This window comes from Sycon ciliatum, chromosome 2 (assembly GCF_964019385.1).
Source record: "Sycon ciliatum chromosome 2, ocSycCili1.1, whole genome shotgun sequence".
Lineage (NCBI taxonomy): Eukaryota > Metazoa > Porifera > Calcarea > Leucosolenida > Sycettidae > Sycon > Sycon ciliatum.
Window position 1 is genome coordinate 37,961,975 of NC_088644.1, and position 18,201 is coordinate 37,980,175.

At 48.1% G+C, this 18,201-nt stretch overlaps 1 protein-coding gene across 2 annotated transcripts in view; it reads left to right on the forward strand.

Annotated features, from left to right (window-relative positions):
- Nucleotides 1-2,982: 2,982 nt before the first annotated feature.
- Nucleotides 2,983-18,201, forward strand: part of LOC135809962 (DNA polymerase alpha catalytic subunit-like) — a 54,208-nt gene continuing 38,989 nt past the window's right edge. The window contains exons 1-16 of one of the 2 annotated variants that reach the window (XM_065323412.1): nucleotides 2,983-3,206; nucleotides 3,288-3,369; nucleotides 6,605-6,641; nucleotides 7,010-7,106; nucleotides 7,501-7,599; nucleotides 7,742-7,773; nucleotides 8,661-8,729; nucleotides 9,069-9,125; nucleotides 12,765-12,811; nucleotides 13,263-13,349; nucleotides 15,165-15,487; nucleotides 15,769-15,861; nucleotides 16,214-16,306; nucleotides 16,748-16,771; nucleotides 17,351-17,449; nucleotides 17,886-17,945. In XM_065323412.1, the coding sequence (XP_065179484.1) occupies nucleotides 3,182-3,206; nucleotides 3,288-3,369; nucleotides 6,605-6,641; nucleotides 7,010-7,106; nucleotides 7,501-7,599; nucleotides 7,742-7,773; nucleotides 8,661-8,729; nucleotides 9,069-9,125; nucleotides 12,765-12,811; nucleotides 13,263-13,349; nucleotides 15,165-15,487; nucleotides 15,769-15,861; nucleotides 16,214-16,306; nucleotides 16,748-16,771; nucleotides 17,351-17,449; nucleotides 17,886-17,945 (1,324 nt within the window). In that variant the 5' untranslated portion in view covers nucleotides 2,983-3,181. The remainder of the gene's footprint in view (nucleotides 3,207-3,287; nucleotides 3,370-6,604; nucleotides 6,642-7,009; nucleotides 7,107-7,500; nucleotides 7,600-7,741; nucleotides 7,774-8,660; nucleotides 8,730-9,068; nucleotides 9,126-12,764; nucleotides 12,812-13,262; nucleotides 13,350-15,164; nucleotides 15,488-15,768; nucleotides 15,862-16,213; nucleotides 16,307-16,747; nucleotides 16,772-17,350; nucleotides 17,450-17,885; nucleotides 17,946-18,201) is intronic. The other variant, XM_065323413.1, reaches the window with a different exon arrangement.

The following is an 18,201-nucleotide window of genomic DNA, read 5'->3' on the forward strand; positions in this document are numbered from 1 at the left end:
CGTTCACTCATGTATGCGTGTGTTCTCGCTGGTTCCGTTTGCTCTACCATCTCCGGCTTCATCAGGCCGGAGAGGCTGCGTGCTCCATCTTCCTCTCTGATGGCCCACGTGACCACTGTGGCAGTGGCTCTCCAGGACAGGAAAGGTGTGCATATACACTTTATGTGTGTGTCTGTGGATGGGATGTGTACCCGCCATGTCACACAAAGTACAGTGTACATGTATGAACAATACCGGACCAATCAAAAACTGTTTCCGGCGGTCCTGTATAGGCCTTTGCGCATAATGGCGGCAGAAAAATTGGCAGAATTCGGTTCTTTTTCTGGTAAGTTTCATGCATGTTTGGTATGTGGATAAAGAAATGGAGCAGAATTCGAGGAATTGCCCGCCATAAGGTTTGTATGGTTCTGCCAGTTTCACTGCTTTTCGAGCAGAATCTGCCACCTTTCCGAGCAGAATCCGCCAATGCCTACTACCAAGAGTTTCATGTACTCTTGCTACTACACATACACATATGTGTAGGGCTCCCTATGCCCCGGTGATGATAATAATATGGCCTCTTGCTGGTACTACCAAGAGTGCATAAAGGTTTATGTACTCTTGGTAGTACATGTATTTTGTATGTTTTACATCAAAGCACAGTGCCGAATGACACTGGCCACTACTAGTAATGCCTATACATAGTATCAAGAGTACGGGCAAGAACAAAGTAATACAGCTAGCGTGTGTTGAAGAAGAAGAAAAAAATGCGGAAACGTACTATGCTGTAAAACACGCATGAGGCACGATCAGGGCAAATCAGTGACAGCTGAAAAGATTGAAAAGAAAAGGAAAGAAAACAAACACACACAACAATAAGTTGTGCCATACGCATGAATGTTAACGGCGACACCATCGCAAATTGCCAGCCCACCGAGGCGACGACGTGAGCCCCGGAGACCAAGGTCGACAGCCCGGAAAATAGCAAACTGATGGTGGATCCGCACCCAGGACATGACGTTGCTGTATGACTTGTCCCACCTGGAGGCAAGGCGCATAGCAAGTCGCCGTTGATACGCACGGTACTCTGTGTGCAATGCACCATCAGTTGAGCAGACCAGCGGGGTGAAGGATGCTGGCAGTTCCTCTGGGGCCGCCTTGTACTTTCTCTTCTTGGAAGAGGCAGCACTGTTGGATACGGCGTTCCAAGAGAGGTTCGAGCGGACGTAGCTGGGTGCGTCGGCATCCACGATGCGGTTGTCAAAGTACGCCACCCTGTCTCCTTCCCAAACACCCCGGACCAGCCAATCCGCCTGCAGTGTGGGACGGTTGTTGCCATCCTGCACGGGTACCATCACCACACAGCCACAGCCACACCTCCCCATGCAACGTCTGCCAGCCGGGCATCGAAGTCGCGGACATCGTTGTGCCCGCGCTTGATGAGCCCACCCTTCGTGCAATCCAGGCCATGCTGTAGGGAGAAAGCAGCTCCACAGCCATCGCAATGCGACGGGAGAGCGTTCGGCTCCTGGCCATAGCGAATGGCCAACTGATCGCGGAACTGGACCGCCGACATGTTATAACCTTCCTGCTTGAGAGGAAGCACGATCAACCAGCTGGAAGCGTTGCCATCAACGATGCGATTGAGGGTCGGCTGTTGGCGACGCGGAAGCGCAGCTCGGAGGACTTTACTACGTTCCGTCATCGGCAGGTCTCGAGCACGGCTGACCTCGCTGGTGACTTGACGGCACTGGCTGATGTGGTGAGCCGTGTCAACCGGTGCACCGGTGCAAATGGCGGCCTGCAGAACCTCAGTGGCGCGCTTCGAAGTGGCATGAGCATCAGGGGCTGACGTAACGGGATTGGCCAGGCCAAGACCTCCCACTTTGGCTGGAAGGGCCAACAGATCTTGCTCAACGTCAAGCACCCCACGACCGAGCAAGCTGGGGGCGAATACGTGCCGGATAGTGTCCCGAAGGTAGGTATACTCGGTCTCGTTGCCTTCCAACACACGCTGGAGGTAGGTCCACTCGCACGAGAGGGATCCCGTAAACGCGGAGTGTGCGGACTGCGGGTACGCCTTTGCTGCCGTGGCAAGACAGTTGACACCATCGACCCAATCACTCACTCTGCTTCGGACAAAGGAAGAGACTAGTCTGGGTCACCAATGTAGCTACCCAGGAAGCGACCGGAGGTGGTGACTTGCACGTTTAGATTGCCGAAGATTGTCTTGGCGGCCTCCACATGATGGGGCTTGACGATCACGATGGATTTCGAGGGCTCGGCGAAGTACCCAAACGCTGGACCCTGCTCAAGGAGGGAGAGGAACCACTCCTTGATTCGCAGCAACCTCCCGAGGCACGACGAGTCGTCTGCGTACCAATTCTGGATGTGATGACTTGGATCCTTGAGACGCTCGATGAGGGGCTGTATGCCGATCAAGAGTATAATTATAACCTTTTGGTCACGTGATTGAAGTCGCCATTATACTATCAAGAGTATATTATACTCTTGATAGTAAATGGCAATATCATTAGAGTCGGTGTTAGCCAGGACGTTGTCAAACAGCTTTACTACTAGCACCAAGCACTACTACTACTACTACTACTAGCAAGAGTACATCACCATGATAACCCCGGGGGGTTATGTACTCTTGCTACTAGTACATGTAGTAATATGCCACCAATCAGGGCATGGCAGACAAGAAACGAAGGCCCTTTCTACCCCCATGCCATGGGCCCATCACCCCCACCCCTGCCCTGGCCTTGGTAATGATGGTGCAGCATCTTCATCTTCACGGTCTGATCATGCCGCATGCAGTGCAAGTGCAAGACAAGTCATGGGACTCATGGCACATATGGTCATGGACCACACGTGTGCGCAGCGTACCGCGTGCGCGTACCGCGCGCCGCCTAACAAGAATGCGTGGCCGAAGTCTCGAAGGCTGGCTGGTTCAAATGGCGGGAAGGTTGAAGAGTGATTCTTGAAATGAGAAAAAGCACGTTCTGACATACGAAGGATGCCCAAACTGGTCAAGAGGATCTTCGAACTCACCATTGACGGTGTTGAAGTCGTTTATGTGCAGTGATATTCTCCATCCCCGTTGAACGGGAATGGTGTGGGTTCGCTAGAGGTAACTGGAGTGTCCACTTTTCCAGACAGCAGTTTTCTCTGGTTTGTTGATAGTCTGAAAGGCAGCAGGATGGAGGACGATGATTCGAATGATGGTGAGAATTCACGCTGTTTTCAAGTTGTCACGATGATTTTTTTACATCGTGGGCGTACGATTTCTTCTCTCCGATTTATAGGATCTTTGGCCATGCGCAGAGGCCGAAGGTCTCGTGGAAATGAAGCCTCAGACAAGAGGAAGAGTCAACTGCAGAAAATCAGGTTCGCTTATGCACCCTCTGAATGCCAGAGCATGCCTCTTGTTATAATAATGTCACGGCGTACAGTGTGCAATAACTCACAGGAGTCGCCATAGCATACCATATCCCTTCCATCGTATGCGGCATTATGTGACCGGGCCACCAGACATTCCGGATTGAATGGAATTATCTGTATGGTGTTGATAGCATGGTGTTGGCGAAGGTAGCTAATTTTAATAAAGGGGAACTGTCAGCAATTATTTTTCTTTGCCTTAGCCTGTAGTATTGGGGTTGCTGATCACAATGGTACATTTATTTTCTTCTGTGGCCACTGCAAGCCGGTCAAACTCCAAGCGAAAGTGTCCAAAAATTGCCCTGAAGTTTAGCGTGACGTCACGCTCTACTTGCCCGTCCCGCGTACCGTAATGTCGCGTATTAAAGCCGGGCTTATTCCTGTAGAAGTCGATGTCAGGGCTAGGCTTCTATTCACATCAGGCTTCTATTCAAACCAGGTATTTCTATGTGTGTCAACACAAAAACCAGGCTTATGTGCCGACAGTGTATCTTGAAAACCAGGCTTCTATTCAAAACAGGCGTCTATTCGAGATAGGCTTTAATACAAGACACTACGGTATCTTTTGTCATCACAACAAAGGAAATGTTCACCAGTTGGTATTTGCCCACGCTCAAGATAACCCTCATAAGAGAGTGGGAAAGGGAGAAAAAAAAGAAGAGAGAGGTACGCTGAAGTCAATTTGCTACTCCGTTAGCAGTTCACCTTATTGATCAGGGGCGTAGCTCGAAGTCCGTTTGAAGTGGTTCTTGGCTATGTCGATTCTGCCCGTGAATAATTTCCTCATGTATAACAACAACCCGAAAATAACGATATCTTCAGACCTAGTGACCATATCACTGTATACTTTCAACCTCACAAGTAGCGACGACTCGTGAATAGACTCGGACGGAGAGGAATAAAGAAAAGGACCAGGGAACTACAAGTTAGTTCCTGGTGGTGTTAGTGGACATCATAGCGTACCCTGGTCCTTTTCTCTATTTTAAAATAATGGACTCGTAAAATACCGACACTCGGTGGTTATTCGCAAGGTTGACTGTAGTGGTAGTGGTAAAACACACGCACACACACACACACACACACACACACACACACACACACACACACACACACACACACACACACACACACACACACACACACACACACACACACACGCTGTGTTTATAATTAAAATAGAAGAAATCACATGGAAACGAGTTATGAAGCAACTATCCACGACTGTAACAAGATAATAAGCAGTCAGAAAGTACGATAACAGGGCACAAAACTGACATGTTACTGTGACATTCAACGGCCTGAGACCTAGCTCTCACACACCTCCAGTGCGCAAACCAACAGCCTTCCAGCTGTGTTTATGAGAAATAATTTCAGAATTGCCACGCTCCCTGAGTATGTCATGAACCAGTTGGCCCATGCCCCTGTAATCATCCTTAAGCGCATCATCCCGGTGATCATGAACACTTTGTTAAAGGGGAAGTTAAGGCAAAAATTAAAATTTCACCAGTTGTAGTCTTCGGGGTGCTGAGTCGAATGGTCTTGGTCCGAGGAAGCTGAGACGCTCCCTTCCTACTTGAATCCCAATCGAACTCGCGCACTTCCACCGAAACTGGGTGACTGCGCCCTACTAGATGGGGATTTGTATGCAAAATGTCACTAAAAGCGCCATTTCGTTCTTATAAAAGCACGGATGACCGCGATTGGCCCATATGTTGTAGTCTTTTGGACGCTGAGTCGACTGGTTTTGGTCCGAAAAGGCTGCGATGCAGCGTTCCTCCTTTATTCCCAATCGAACATGGTTGAACAAGCGGTCACGTGCTCCTGCGTACGCCAGTCACCTGGTCACCGTGCCTGCAGGGTACAACTTACTAGCCTGTTTGACCTTTTTTGGGTGCAGTCCTGTCACTCGAGTTGAACTCGAGTTGAACCTTGGTGTGAAAGTTGTCGCCTGCTGGCGTGGTGACCAGGTGATTTGGGCACCCAGGAGCACGTGACCGCTTGTTCAACCATGTTCGATTGGGAATAAAGGAGGAACGCTGCATCGCAGCCTTTTCGGACCAAAACCAGTCGACTCAGCGTCCAAAAGACTACAACATATGGGCCAATCGCGGTCATCCGTGCTTTTATAAGAACGAAATGGCGCTTTTAGTGACATTTTGCATACAAATCCCCATCTAGTAGGGCGCAGTCACCCAGTTTCGGTGGAAGTGCGCGAGTTCGATTGGGATTCAAGTAGGAAGGGAGCGTCTCAGCTTCCTCGGACCAAGACCATTCGACTCAGCACCCCGAAGACTACAACTGGTGAAATTTTAATTTTTGCCTTAACTTCCCCTTTAAGCCCGAGGAGCGATATTGGCTGGTTGGCGTTAACACCAGGCGAAGGCAGTATACGCCAGGCTTGATCACAAGGACTCAACACCGTGGCGAGGTGCAAAGCATTGACTTTCGAGTCTCGAACAGATTCTTACTTTGAACAAAAATTGAAATGGCAGCACATCGGAGTGTACATTCTGTGGACCGGTGCAACGTATACCTCATACGGCGTCCAGTGTACTAGCTCCCTGCTTCGCGCAGCACCGGCCAAGTTACTGCGTCGTAATGGCGATGGTGTGTGCGAAGGGAGAGTCAAAGCGTGGTGTCACGCTGTAGTACTTCAGGACCATTTCAGGCACGTTCGTTTGGAGTTTTGACCGATTTGCAGTTGCCTCAGATGACAACAAAGTTTACCATCGTGATCAGCCACCTCGATACTGCAAAGTGCTGTGTGCAATTTAGCGTTTTCATGGATTGGGCTGATTCACGATGAGAATTTAGAAACTTTTGCGATTCTATCTCTTCAGTCGGATCTTGTGCTGTCTGCAATCAATGTACGGAGAGGTTTGCGGCGATATATTCGCGAATGTGTGGTGGTCGCGAAAATAGCGAAATTTAATCTCTAGCGAAAGTTTCTCAATTTACAGTAAGCCAAAAAATTGTGACGACAGTTCATGTTTAGTATGACTGACTCTTGTAGGTCACCAGTGAATGTGTAATGTTGATTCACGTCAATCCTTTACTTGTGCATGTTATTAGTGCTGGGCATCAGATATTTGGAAGCGCCTGTAGTCGATTTGCTGCTGCCTGTGGTGTTCGCTACCCTGCTGATTGATTGTTTGTATTGCCGCTGCTGTGCTTGGTTCTGTAGAGATGCGAAGCAGTATGGTATCCGGTCAGAAATGGAGGTAATGTGCTCATCATAATGGGGGGGGGGGGGGGATGATGTCGGTGCGCGCGTATGTGTGTGTGCGTGCGTGCGTGTGTCTGTGTGTTTGTATGTCGGGGGCACGGTTGGTACTGTTAGGTGGGATATTTTTGCGTACGGATTAGTTGGATCATGTCTCGTGTACGTGTGTGCATCACGCAGTACAGGTTTTGTATTACTAGCGTTACTAAGCAACAGCGTCATGTTGTTGTTTACAACGACTTTTGCTGTGTATTGTACATACATATCTGTATGACCATGTATGTGCAATTAACTGTTTGCCTAAATTATACTTTGCATGTATGCATGTCTGTGTTTGCGTGTGTGTGCGTGTGTGCCTGTGTGTAGGTCGGTGAGAAAGAGGACGTCTATGACCTCGTTGACGAGAAAGAGTATCAGGCGGTTGTTCGCAAGCGCCAAGAGGACGACTTTGTCATAGGCGCTGGTCAGTAACGTGATGTGGATTTGCACTTGCAGATAAATATATGTAGGCGTTTGTTTTCATTGGTTTGAGGGAAAGATGCAAATGGAAAAAGTCTGAAGAAAAAATTGACTGTCACCACCGGAACTCGAACCAGGGACCTTTGCTTGAGGCCAGCGATGCTCTAACCACTGAGGTATGGTGTAGCTGTCATCCCAGCAGAGACCGTTCAACATTCGTTTGTGCGTAACAGCCATGTTCTTTAGAGCTTGCTATGTGAAAACACATAACAATACTAGCAGTTATTGTAACTGGTTTCTACTGGTACTGTTTTCTGGCTGGTACGAATTCAATTGCACTGTTGGTGATACAGTTCTTTTGCCTCCCATACTTTTTTTGTGCATGTGCTCATGTGCAGATGCTGAGGGATACAACGATACTGGCAGAGAGATATTTGAAGAGGAGCAGGAAGAGCCCGCGGAGGCCCCGTCATCGTCGTCAAGTACCTCCAAAGGAGGTATGTTTCGCCTGGCCCGCTGTGTCCTAGAGTGCTGGAGAGCTGCTCGCTGCCGGGGCATGCCGCGAGTCACGAATGTTTGTTTTCAGTGCACCTCTGATTGTGCTGCGTGTGTGTTCTGTGTTGGTATGGTCCACTGCAGGGTTTGGCTCTCATCGGTCTACTAAACCACAGGTATAGACTACAGACTAGACTACAGAGTGACAGTTACTGAGTACAGTCAACTTCGCTAATAACGACTTCGGATATAACGACAATTCGCGAATAACGACATAATTTTCATGCGCAGAGCAAAGTCCCATCCAACTGTGACACATATAATGAGACTTCGGGTATAACGACACTTCGCGAATAAGGACACTTTTCTGATGCCCCGCCGAGTGTCGTTATAAGCGAAGTTGACTGCACTGTAATATGACAAATTTTCGGTGTACTTTTATTTTCGGTACTTTCGGTGCATCTGTTTCATGCCTAAAATTTCAATACACCGAACAAACACTAACTCACATAAACCAATAGGGAGCTGCTTCTCTGTACCTAAACTTTCTGTTCACTTAACCTTGCCTTTTGCCCTCATACCGAAAATATTGAGCACCGAAAATTTCTGAATTTAGAGTACTCAAGTGTTGTAGATTTAGCATGTTCTACGTTCAACGCCACGGGTGGGTAGGAAAGGCAATTGTATGGCAGAGGCTTGTAGAGGCTTTCTAGTTTCTACCCGTTTCTCTGATTTCGGCAGCCTTTTTTTCCGGCGCTATACCCTCACTGGCCCTTGCTGCTGCTTTATCTTGTGCACTGCAGCTCTGCTATAACTGTTAGAAGCGTCTTTGCGCTGACAGCGCCAATTCGCACACTCCCACTGCTCCTTCTTGTGTGCATGTAACAATTCCTTCTTGACATGATCATTCTGACTGAATAGACCAGTATGGTCGGGATGTTAAAAAATTGTTTATAATCGGTTCTGCTCCTTCCCCCCCTTTCCCCCGGTGGCATGGTGCAGTCACTCTCCTCTTGTGCCAGTTTCTAAATTTGTGTTGTTTTTTGTTGTATTGCACGTGCAGAGGACAAAGCGCTCTGCGTCCGTATTGAGCATGTTCAAGCAGAATGCGGCCAAGCGACCCAAGAAAGAGGTGAGTTCGTGTCAGTTGCCCCAGCTTCCCCGTCCTTCCAGCAAGCGGTCGGCCTAGCTTTCACGCATCATACGCCGGCCCGTCGTGCACGGTCCATGCATCAGTCTCCAGTGTGCTATGTCATTCTTTTTGGCACTTTGCTGCTGTAAGAGTTGTTTCTTGAGTTGACGATGTTTCAGACTTTGTGCCCCGTTAGAGATTCAACTCTTACAGTATTCATTCTTGAATATATCCTGTGTGAGCTTGCAAGGAGCCTGTGTGCTCATAGCCGTGCACGCAAGCCATCATCTCCTCTCAGCAACGGGTTCTGTTCTGTTTGATGCTTGCTTTCCCGTACAGGAGAACGTATCTCTGGATGGCGACAACCTGCTGAACGACATCCTCATGGAGGTCAAGGTAAGGCATCTGAGCAGATGTTTTAAAATGCCACTCGTGCTGCTGTTACCGTATGTCAGCGCCTTTAAAGACATGGCTTTATATTCGAAACGCCGCAGCTTTCCTAGTTATTTTAGATGCAAAATGACTCACCCCCTGCGCCATGCCATAACAGTCAAAGTTCTGCGATGACCTTGTCCTGCAGAGCCATGTGAATGTGGTTGCCCACGAATGCACCACTATGGTATGCCTGTCTGTGAATGTGGTGGCGTTGCAGCACAGGCTCGAACGACTGTACGCACGGGCCGGTCGCCGGAACTGATTTGTCAAGCTCTGTTTTCATGCGTTCAATCTCTGCTTCTAATTTCTGTGCTGATTGTTGTAAATTGCGCCACTCGGTTTGAATTGTTTGTGATACGTGTTCAATGTGTTGTTGTTGCATGTTCAGGTTGTGTTGTTGCAGAAGCCATTGTAGTAGTTGAAATTGCTTCTGATGCATTTGCGTGTTGAGAGTTTGTAGTTGGTCTCTGTCATGTTGGATTTGTTGTTGTTGACGGACGGCTTTACTAAACTCCGCACTGGCAGATTCAGAGACTGAGAGACTGATCTGTGCCAAGGTGGTGTCAATATCCTTAGCATCTCTGATCATGCTCTCGAAGAGCCATGGGAAGATGCCAAGGTCGAGGTGTAGCACAGGAACACAGACATCTTGTGGCTCGATGCAAAAGAGGGATGGGCGGATGCAATTGTAGAAGTGCTTTGCCTTTGCTAAAACATGCCCCGCAGTCGAAAAGGATTTGTAGCATTCGTTCATGCTATGCAAGCTGCGTTCAGCAAAGGGAGCGAGTGGTAGTTGCATGGCGGCTTTGCTTGCGCGGCAATACATGTAAGAGCGCACCCCAGCCGGACCAGAAAGGCCGTACGACAACGAAAGGAATTCGTAATCCCCGAAAAGAACAAGTCTGGTCTTCTTATCCTTCCACACAGTAGCCCCAAGCTCCTGAAACTGATTCTCGAAAAGGTTGAAGGTGGTCTCAAGGTTGGAAGGCAGGTCTTTACCCGTAAAGACAAGAAAAAGGGATGGTGTTGTGAAGAGAATTGGGATGATCAAGGTTAGCAATCTGGAACATCATCTTAAAGGATTTACCGCCATGATCTCCGCCAACTTTCACCCAGACTTCATCGTCGGGAATCGCCCCGTCACGCCAAGTGAGCTGACCCACACTCTCGTACATGTCAAGGTAGTGAAGGACTACCCTGACTAAGGAATCGAACCTCACCACAGGAGACATTACTACCTCACCAGACCTAGCTTGAAGAGGAAGCTCCTCTGCAAGGATAACAAAGGGAGGTCTTCATCAAGCCTCTTTCTCATGCTGCCCTCCGGCTCTATCGGAACTCGAAACAGCTTCAGCCACCTCTGAAGTTTGCGAAGTCCTGCCCAGGGAAGATTAAGATCTGCCTTGATTGCAAGACCTACACCAGACTCTGTCGAAGATGGTGGAAAGACACCCGCAGACTTGAGGAGACTATCCTTCTCAGCCGATGGAAGGGTGCGCGTTTCGTGAACTTGCTGCGCAAAGCTACCCTCTCTACCACCACATACGGTCTCACGCGCTCTCTCAAGCTCAGCTCTTCTTCTCCTCAAGGTGCGTTCTGAAACAGAAGCAGAAGAAACCCTTGCTGAAGGTTGCCTTACCCAAGTGATAGGCTGCCCACCCGTACCCTGCGCAAATGTCCATCCCTCTGCTTGTGTGCGACAAGCGTTAAATACTAAGAAGATTATCGGACACCTTGCCTTGTAGTTTTGACGGCGATGCGTTCAGGACATCTTGTACGCTGGACGATGGTGTTACAACAGCGTGATGACCTGCAGAGGAACTGGGCCGTGACGGTCAACTCTGGCAGTGCAAAGCCAAATCCTGCAGTCTGACAAACTGCTGACAACCAGCCAGTGGATTGTCGCTGGCAAAATCACACCGTAGTTGTACATCACGCAGCACTGCCTGCACAAGCGGATGCACATGTGCGTATTGCGAAAGGATTGTGCTGGCTTCACATTGTGGACAGCAGGAGTTGTGTTGCAACCACTCCTAGATTCACTCGGCACAGACAAGCTTTGTGCAGCAAGATGATTCTACACACTGGTCTGCAACAAAGAGACATACACAACACAATAAGGAGGGCAGAGGATTTCTCATCCTAGATGGAAAAAGGTGTTCTGATGATCGCTGACGTGGAGCGGCCCTCTCCGAAAACTCTGCCTTGGGCATATCAATGCCATTGAGAGTGCTAGTGCTGCATACACTGACAGAGTGGGAGGCACTAGATAATGAGGCTTTACTGCGCTTTGCAGGCCTGCCACCCGTTGATTTTTCGCACACCACACAGACTGCACACTCTTATCATGAGGCTCCCAAACAACAGCAGCACCACAGCCAGCATTGGAGGTATCTGGACACTGTTGAAGATTCCTTTTGTCACGAATAGGAATCGTGGCCATGCATTTTGCACAAAAGAAAGGTGGGTGCACATCATCCAAATCACTCTCAGTGTTCACCCCAAAACACTGCCTGATCTCTGCCTTGTACTCCACTATAGGGTACTTGTTCCTCGATGGAGTGAGGAGAAAAGCTTGCCCCCTACACGACATCGGAGCTTCAACTTCTCCATATGCCCCTCCATATCTGAGGTTTCACCATACCCCACCCACACCCATAAGAAGTGATGTATTCACGAAAGCAATGTTGTGAACACCACAAGAAACACGTAATGGCCGTCTATACAGACGAAGGAATAAATAAAAATTAACTACAAGTACAGTGAAACCTCGTTAGGAAGAACACTGATAAGACAAATGTTTTTGCCTAAGAACTAGTATTCGTAACTGTATTGGATATAACCCTGTGTATTCACTGGGTAGAACATATGGATAAGAAGAACTCCCGTTATTGCGAACAAATATCATCGGTCCCTTGATGTTCGTCCTAAAGAGGTTTGACTGTACAGGGAAACTGGCACTCACGGACACCAGCAGCAAGAAATGGGGTCTTCTCTGACAATTACCACCTACTCACAACAGCAGTAGAAAGCTTCCACCACCACGACGACGAAAGGAAAGAGCCAGCAGCAACAGAACTTCCTCAAGGGACACGACATGAAAGGTAACGGGAAGGAGAAAAAAACACCCTGTAAACCCTGTGGATTCGCTGGGATTCAGCTGTTTTACCTCAGTTGATCCCACCAAATCCTTGAAAAAGCGACGTCAACATCTTAAAAATTCAAATTTCTGCGGTTGTCCCGTACAAAATCAAAAGTCCGGATTATGTGCAGTACAAACAGCCGTGACTGGCTTTGTAATCGAATATACCTCCATGGCTTTAAAGGTGCGGACAAACGGCATGTGCATGGTTCACGATGAAAGATAAAAGAGATTTCAAAACGGAAAATAGGTTGTCTGGTGATCGCGAAAGCATGAAACTCTGAGTGGTAACTGATTTTCTTCCCATCTTTGTACTGTGAGAGGTTTTGAATACCTGTTTCTTTCTTTTTGCCACTGTATACTATACTAACTTTTCTGTAATTGCCTTGTTTTCACGGCGCTTACACAGCTGTTGGTACTGCTGTTACTGTTGGTGGTGTTGTGTGTTGCTTGTATAGACCGCACCGGCGCCGATACACACCCCGTCACGCTCCAGGCCAGCTGGGTGGGTGTTGAACTGTTCACTCTCCTGCTGCTAGTCTCCTGTTTCTGTGTCAACACTACTTGATGCTGTCGGTGTGCCTTGACTGGCTCTGTATCAGGCGATGCTTCAAGGGGGTACTTTCTGTGCATTGACTGGCTCTGGGAGCATACATGTACAGTGCTCCCAGGACGTGCTTTCTGTGCATTGGCTGTCACTTTGTTTGACTGGCTCTGTGACATACAATGCTGCTGGGGGAGAGGGGGGTACTTTCTGTGCATTGACTGGCTCTACACACAATGCTTCCAGGGGGTACTTTCTGTTCATTGACTGGCTCTATAACATGCAATGCTTCCGGGGGCCATGTATGCCAACCAGGGAGTCGTACTCAAACTAGGGAGGTGACACGGCACAGAAATCCGTGTCACAGGGGTTGACTCGCACCCGTGACCCCTCGTTGTTATTTTTGGAATAGTTCTGTCCAGTCCAGTCCGAAAGGTCATACTCGGATCGACTCGCCTTCTGTACTTCACCTCCAAGCGTGCAACGCAAGACCCGCAAAGTATGATTTTTCTGTGGGGAACGATTTTGCCATTGATCAAGTTTTTATTGGAGTGCTCAGGCATACTACGATTGCTGAGACGTCCCGAGCACGCTTGTTCAGGTTCTCTATTTTTGACGAGCCGGTCCTACAGCCCCCTACATTGTATCTAACGACATAGGAGCTGACAATGTAAGAGGATTTCCCTGGAAATAATGACGATGGTGGTGTGACTGCTGCAGGAAAAATGCTGGCTGTTTATGACAGTATGACTAGATGTACAATGTAGCTCTCTTGTATGGTACTTAACCCCTGCTATAAATGTGTTGTTTAGGAAGACTGGTGTATTGTGCAAGTCATAAAGAAGAAATGGGGCAGATACACGACTTACAATTTTCAAAAACCAGCTTCGTGTTATGTGTAATTTGTGTCAAAATTGTAGTTTTTAGACATGACAATATCATTGGCTGTACTTCTCTAATATGGTACATAACCCCTGCTATAAATGTGTTATTAAGGCAGACTGGACCATTGTGCAAGTCATAAAGAAGAAATGGGGCAGATACACGACTTACATTTTTCAAAACCTGGCTTCGTATTATGTGTAATTTGTGTCAAAATTGTAGTATTTCAACATGACAATATCACTGGCTGTACTTCTCTTATATGGTACTTAACCCCTGCTATAAATGTGTTGTTTAGGAAGACTGGTGTATTGTGCAAGTCATAAAGAAGAAATGGGGCAGATACACGACTTACAATTTTAAAAAACCAGCTTCGTGTTCTGTGCAATTTGGGTCAATTTTTAGTATTCGAATTAACCTAGGATACGACTCTGAAAAGTTCTGAACAGTTACCGCAACACTACACGCCGTTTCATAACTGCTGCTGTTGCCATCACTGCTATCAAGTAGTTCGGACATGGCAGGAGCTAAACAAATTGCTGGTAGTCTTTCAAAGAATATTGGCGAGTGATGGGCTGTAAACGAAATGTGCTGCCTCAATAATTTCAAAAACTAGACACCCATGCGGCACGCTTGGAGGTGAAGTACAGAAGGCGAGTCGATCCGAGTATGACCTTTCAGACTGGACTGGACTGAACTATTCCAAAAATAACAACGAGGGGTCACGGGTGCGAGTCAACCCCTGTGACACGGATTTCTGTGCCGTGTCACCTCCCTAGTTTGAGTACGACTCCCTGATGCCAACTAGGCCTCCGCGGAATATGCTCGTATTTTTACCGATAATTCCTTTGAGCATTGCTCAAAATTACGTCCGATAATTCCCGTAATTCCACCAATAATTCCCGTAATTCCACCAATAATTCTCACAATAATGCTTTTTTCTTCCCTTTTTTGCATATACCGTACCGCTTACGGGGTTTTTGCCACTTGTACGGGCAAAAAAATCACGGTTCGCTTGAAACTCGGCTGGAAGCTTTTTTTTCTTTCTCTTTTGAAATACCGGGCGATCAACTCATTCAGGATCACAAGCTTTTTGGTACAAATCATGGTGTTAAAATGGAAAAAATTGAAAAAGGGGGGCATTGCTCAAATTTTACCGATTATTCCACAAAAAATGCCAATAATTCCCGTTTTAAAAATCACACCGATAATTCCCGAAATTATGCCGGCATATTCCGCGGAGGCCTAATGCCAACGCCCAGGCTTTTGTGTAGATTTGAATCCCAGTACGTCATGTCATTGCCTGGACACCACAGTGTGAGAGACATTCTAGTGCATGCGCCTATCATGTGCCCGGACCTGTCTGTATCCGATTCAGACGTTTCCCTGCAAGTTTTGCGTTTGTGTTTCTATTCCGAATTGTTCATACCAGAGGCACACCGATGTCGGGCACCCCGATGTCAGGCACACCGTCGCGTATTGGCCGTGGCGTGCGGCCGCGTCACATGTCCTTGCCGCACTCAGCCGGCGGTGCCAATCTGTCCTCCCTATCGCCAAACTACGACACGCCACAGCTCAGCGGTGGCGGGAGCTCGAGCATTGCCCAGGCGACGAGCGCAAGCCCTGCCAGCTTTGCGTCGCCGGAGCTGCCCCGCTCCGTGCATCGCCACCCCACAGCCGCTGCTGCTTCTAATGGCTCTGCTGCAACTTCCCAGGCTAAAGCTGGAGATAGTAATGGTGCTTCGTTTACTAATGGTTAGTCTTCACCGCATACCTTCATAGCTTTGGAGCTCATTCATGATCAGCAGCAAGAAGACAGCAATGCCTGTACCTATGGTGAAGTAAATAAGATAACGTAACATAACTATGCCAGCTAGACTGTAGAAATGGTGCTCCTGTATATAGCAATTTCTCTCTCTCTCTCTCTCTCTCTCTCTCTCTCTCTCTCTCTCTCTCTCTCTCTCTCTCTCTCTCTCTCTCTCTCTCTCTCTCTCTCTCTCTCTCTCTCTCTCTCTCTCTCTCTCTATTTGTTGCAGGTGATGTAAATGATGGTTTTGGTGACATTGCGATGGACATGGATGGCTTTGCTGATATGGTGGATGATGATTGGGGTGTGGAGACGGACCAGGGTAAGCTAGGAGGACGTGAGTACGCCTGGGAACTCACTGATTGCAGCAGCCATTAGTCAGCGCAATGCCATGGCTGATTGTTTTCATTTTTGTGTCACAAGCTTGTCTATGTGGCCCTATGTTTCAGCTTTGTAGACCTTAACAACTAATACTTCCCCCTATTTCTTGACGCATGCCATTGCTGTTGCCACTTGCTTGCCTGGATGTGTCGTGTGTTGACTGGGCTGTACGTCAAAGGCTATGCATTTATCCACTCTTGTTTGGACCATGCGTCTGGTCAGTCAGTATTCGCACTGGTCAGCATCTCGTCATGATCTTTTCTCGTTGCTATTAATTCATTTCTCCTTTCCAGGATCTACTGCAAATGGTGCGTCACCCACATTGCCTAGTCATGCAAACGGCTCGGCGGAGCCTGCGAAGCCTAAAATGAAGGATGAAGATATCCGTAAGTTACTGCTACATGTGCGGTGTGCCGTGGGCAAGAGAATGCTTCAGAGCTCACGTTTGCACACAATGACGGCGCGAAGCCGTTCGCAACTCCTGACCAGTCACAGTTCACTTTCTTCTGTAAAGGCCTTACTAAAGGGCTCATCCGTCCTGGTGCAAAATTTTCTGTGACCCCCCATTTTTACCTACAACCAATCTGCTTCAGTGCAAGAATTTGTCTCAAACTTCAAGGCTAGGGGTGGCGTTGGATGGGGGGGGGGGGGGGGGGGGGGGGGGATGGATGGATATTCCCAATTATTATTGCATATTTTGGCCTAAACATGTAGATGTACAATGTACATTGCTTATGTTTTCACACGACTGCTTCATTTTTATTTCCTGTGTGTGTGCGTGTGTGCGTGTGTGTGTTGCTTGTGTGTTGCTTGTGTGTTGCTTATAGCCATGGAGAGTACAAAGGAAGATGGTAAGAGGAACAAAGTGAACTCTCTGTCGTTTGTCTAGTTACTACTGTGTAGGTGTTAAGCAATGTGCGTGCTTTCCTACTTGCTTTGTATAGACAAGAGGTAATGTAGCGTTGGGAATGATTGTGCGGCAGCCCTGTGTGAATGTATGCACTCTACTGCAATCCCACTATCCCTGAACCGTGCCAGTGTATGAGCATCGCAGCCTTGTGTGCGCTTGCACGGTCAGTCCCAGCGCTGCAAGTTCCCTGCTCTACAGCAGCGATAAGAGATCCCCCATTCTCTCACAGGTGTGTGGGTGTGCGTGCTTGCGCGTATGCATGTGTGTGTGTGTGTGTGTGTGTGTGTGTGTGTGTGTGTGTGTGTGCGCGCGCGTTCACGTGCATGTGCGCGCGCGCGCGTGTGTGTGGGTGTGCGTGTGTGTGCGCGCGCACATGTGTATGCATGTGCGTGATAACAAGTCTGTTGTGTGCTATCTATTTTTAGTATTTTTTACTGTGTGTGTGTGTAGTATTTTTTACTGTGTATAAATGCAGTATCCTTTACTGTCCATTGTCCTCTACGGCTTGGTGCATGCTCAGGTGTTGCATTCGCTGGTATGGCTACCGAGGAGCCCACGCACAGTATGTCGGTGGACTCTAGTGATGTCACCTTCACCGATCTGACCCATGATGTCGACGGTAAGACCATGTGCCTCCTGTGTCAGGAGTTCTCAACGTCGGCGACTGTGCTTTGATTGTCCACGTACCAGTATTGATGTATTGTTGTCTTAACATCTTGATGTCAAACCACTTGCTCTATTTCTATTCTGTATCTGACATTTGTGTTTGTGTGTATGTGTGTGTGTGTGTGTGTGTGTGTGTGTGTGTGTGTGCATGTGTGTGTGTGTGTGTGTGTGTGTGTGTGTGTGTGTGTGTGTGTGTGTGTGTGTGTGTGCGTGCGCGTGTGTGTGTGTGTGCATATGTGTGTGTGTGTGTGCGCACGTGTGTGTGTGTGTGTGTGTGTGTGTGTGTGTGTGTGTGTGTGCGCGTGTGTGTGTATGTGTGTGTGTGTGCGCACGTGCGTGTGTGTGTGTGCGTGCTCCTGTGTGTGTGTGTTAATATGTTATGTGTGTAGGTGTTTCTGCATTGCAATTCTACTGGATAGACTTGTACGAAGAAGCCCGTGAGAAGCCAGGTAAAGACCCTTTCAAGTTTCAGTCAGTCCAAGACTTCTAGTGTTTTCATGGATGCAGGAGGGGATTTAGAATGGCAAGGAAATCTAACTGGTGTTCTTCCAGAGAGAAACTAAGTCTTGTTGTTTTGAGTGTGCCCTCGATTAATTTCATCTTACCATAGGCGTTTGACGATCTACAGTCGCAATCTCTTTCACCTGTCATATAGCAGTGTGATGTGTGTACGGTTTGATGGTTGAGGGTGATACCCATGCTTGT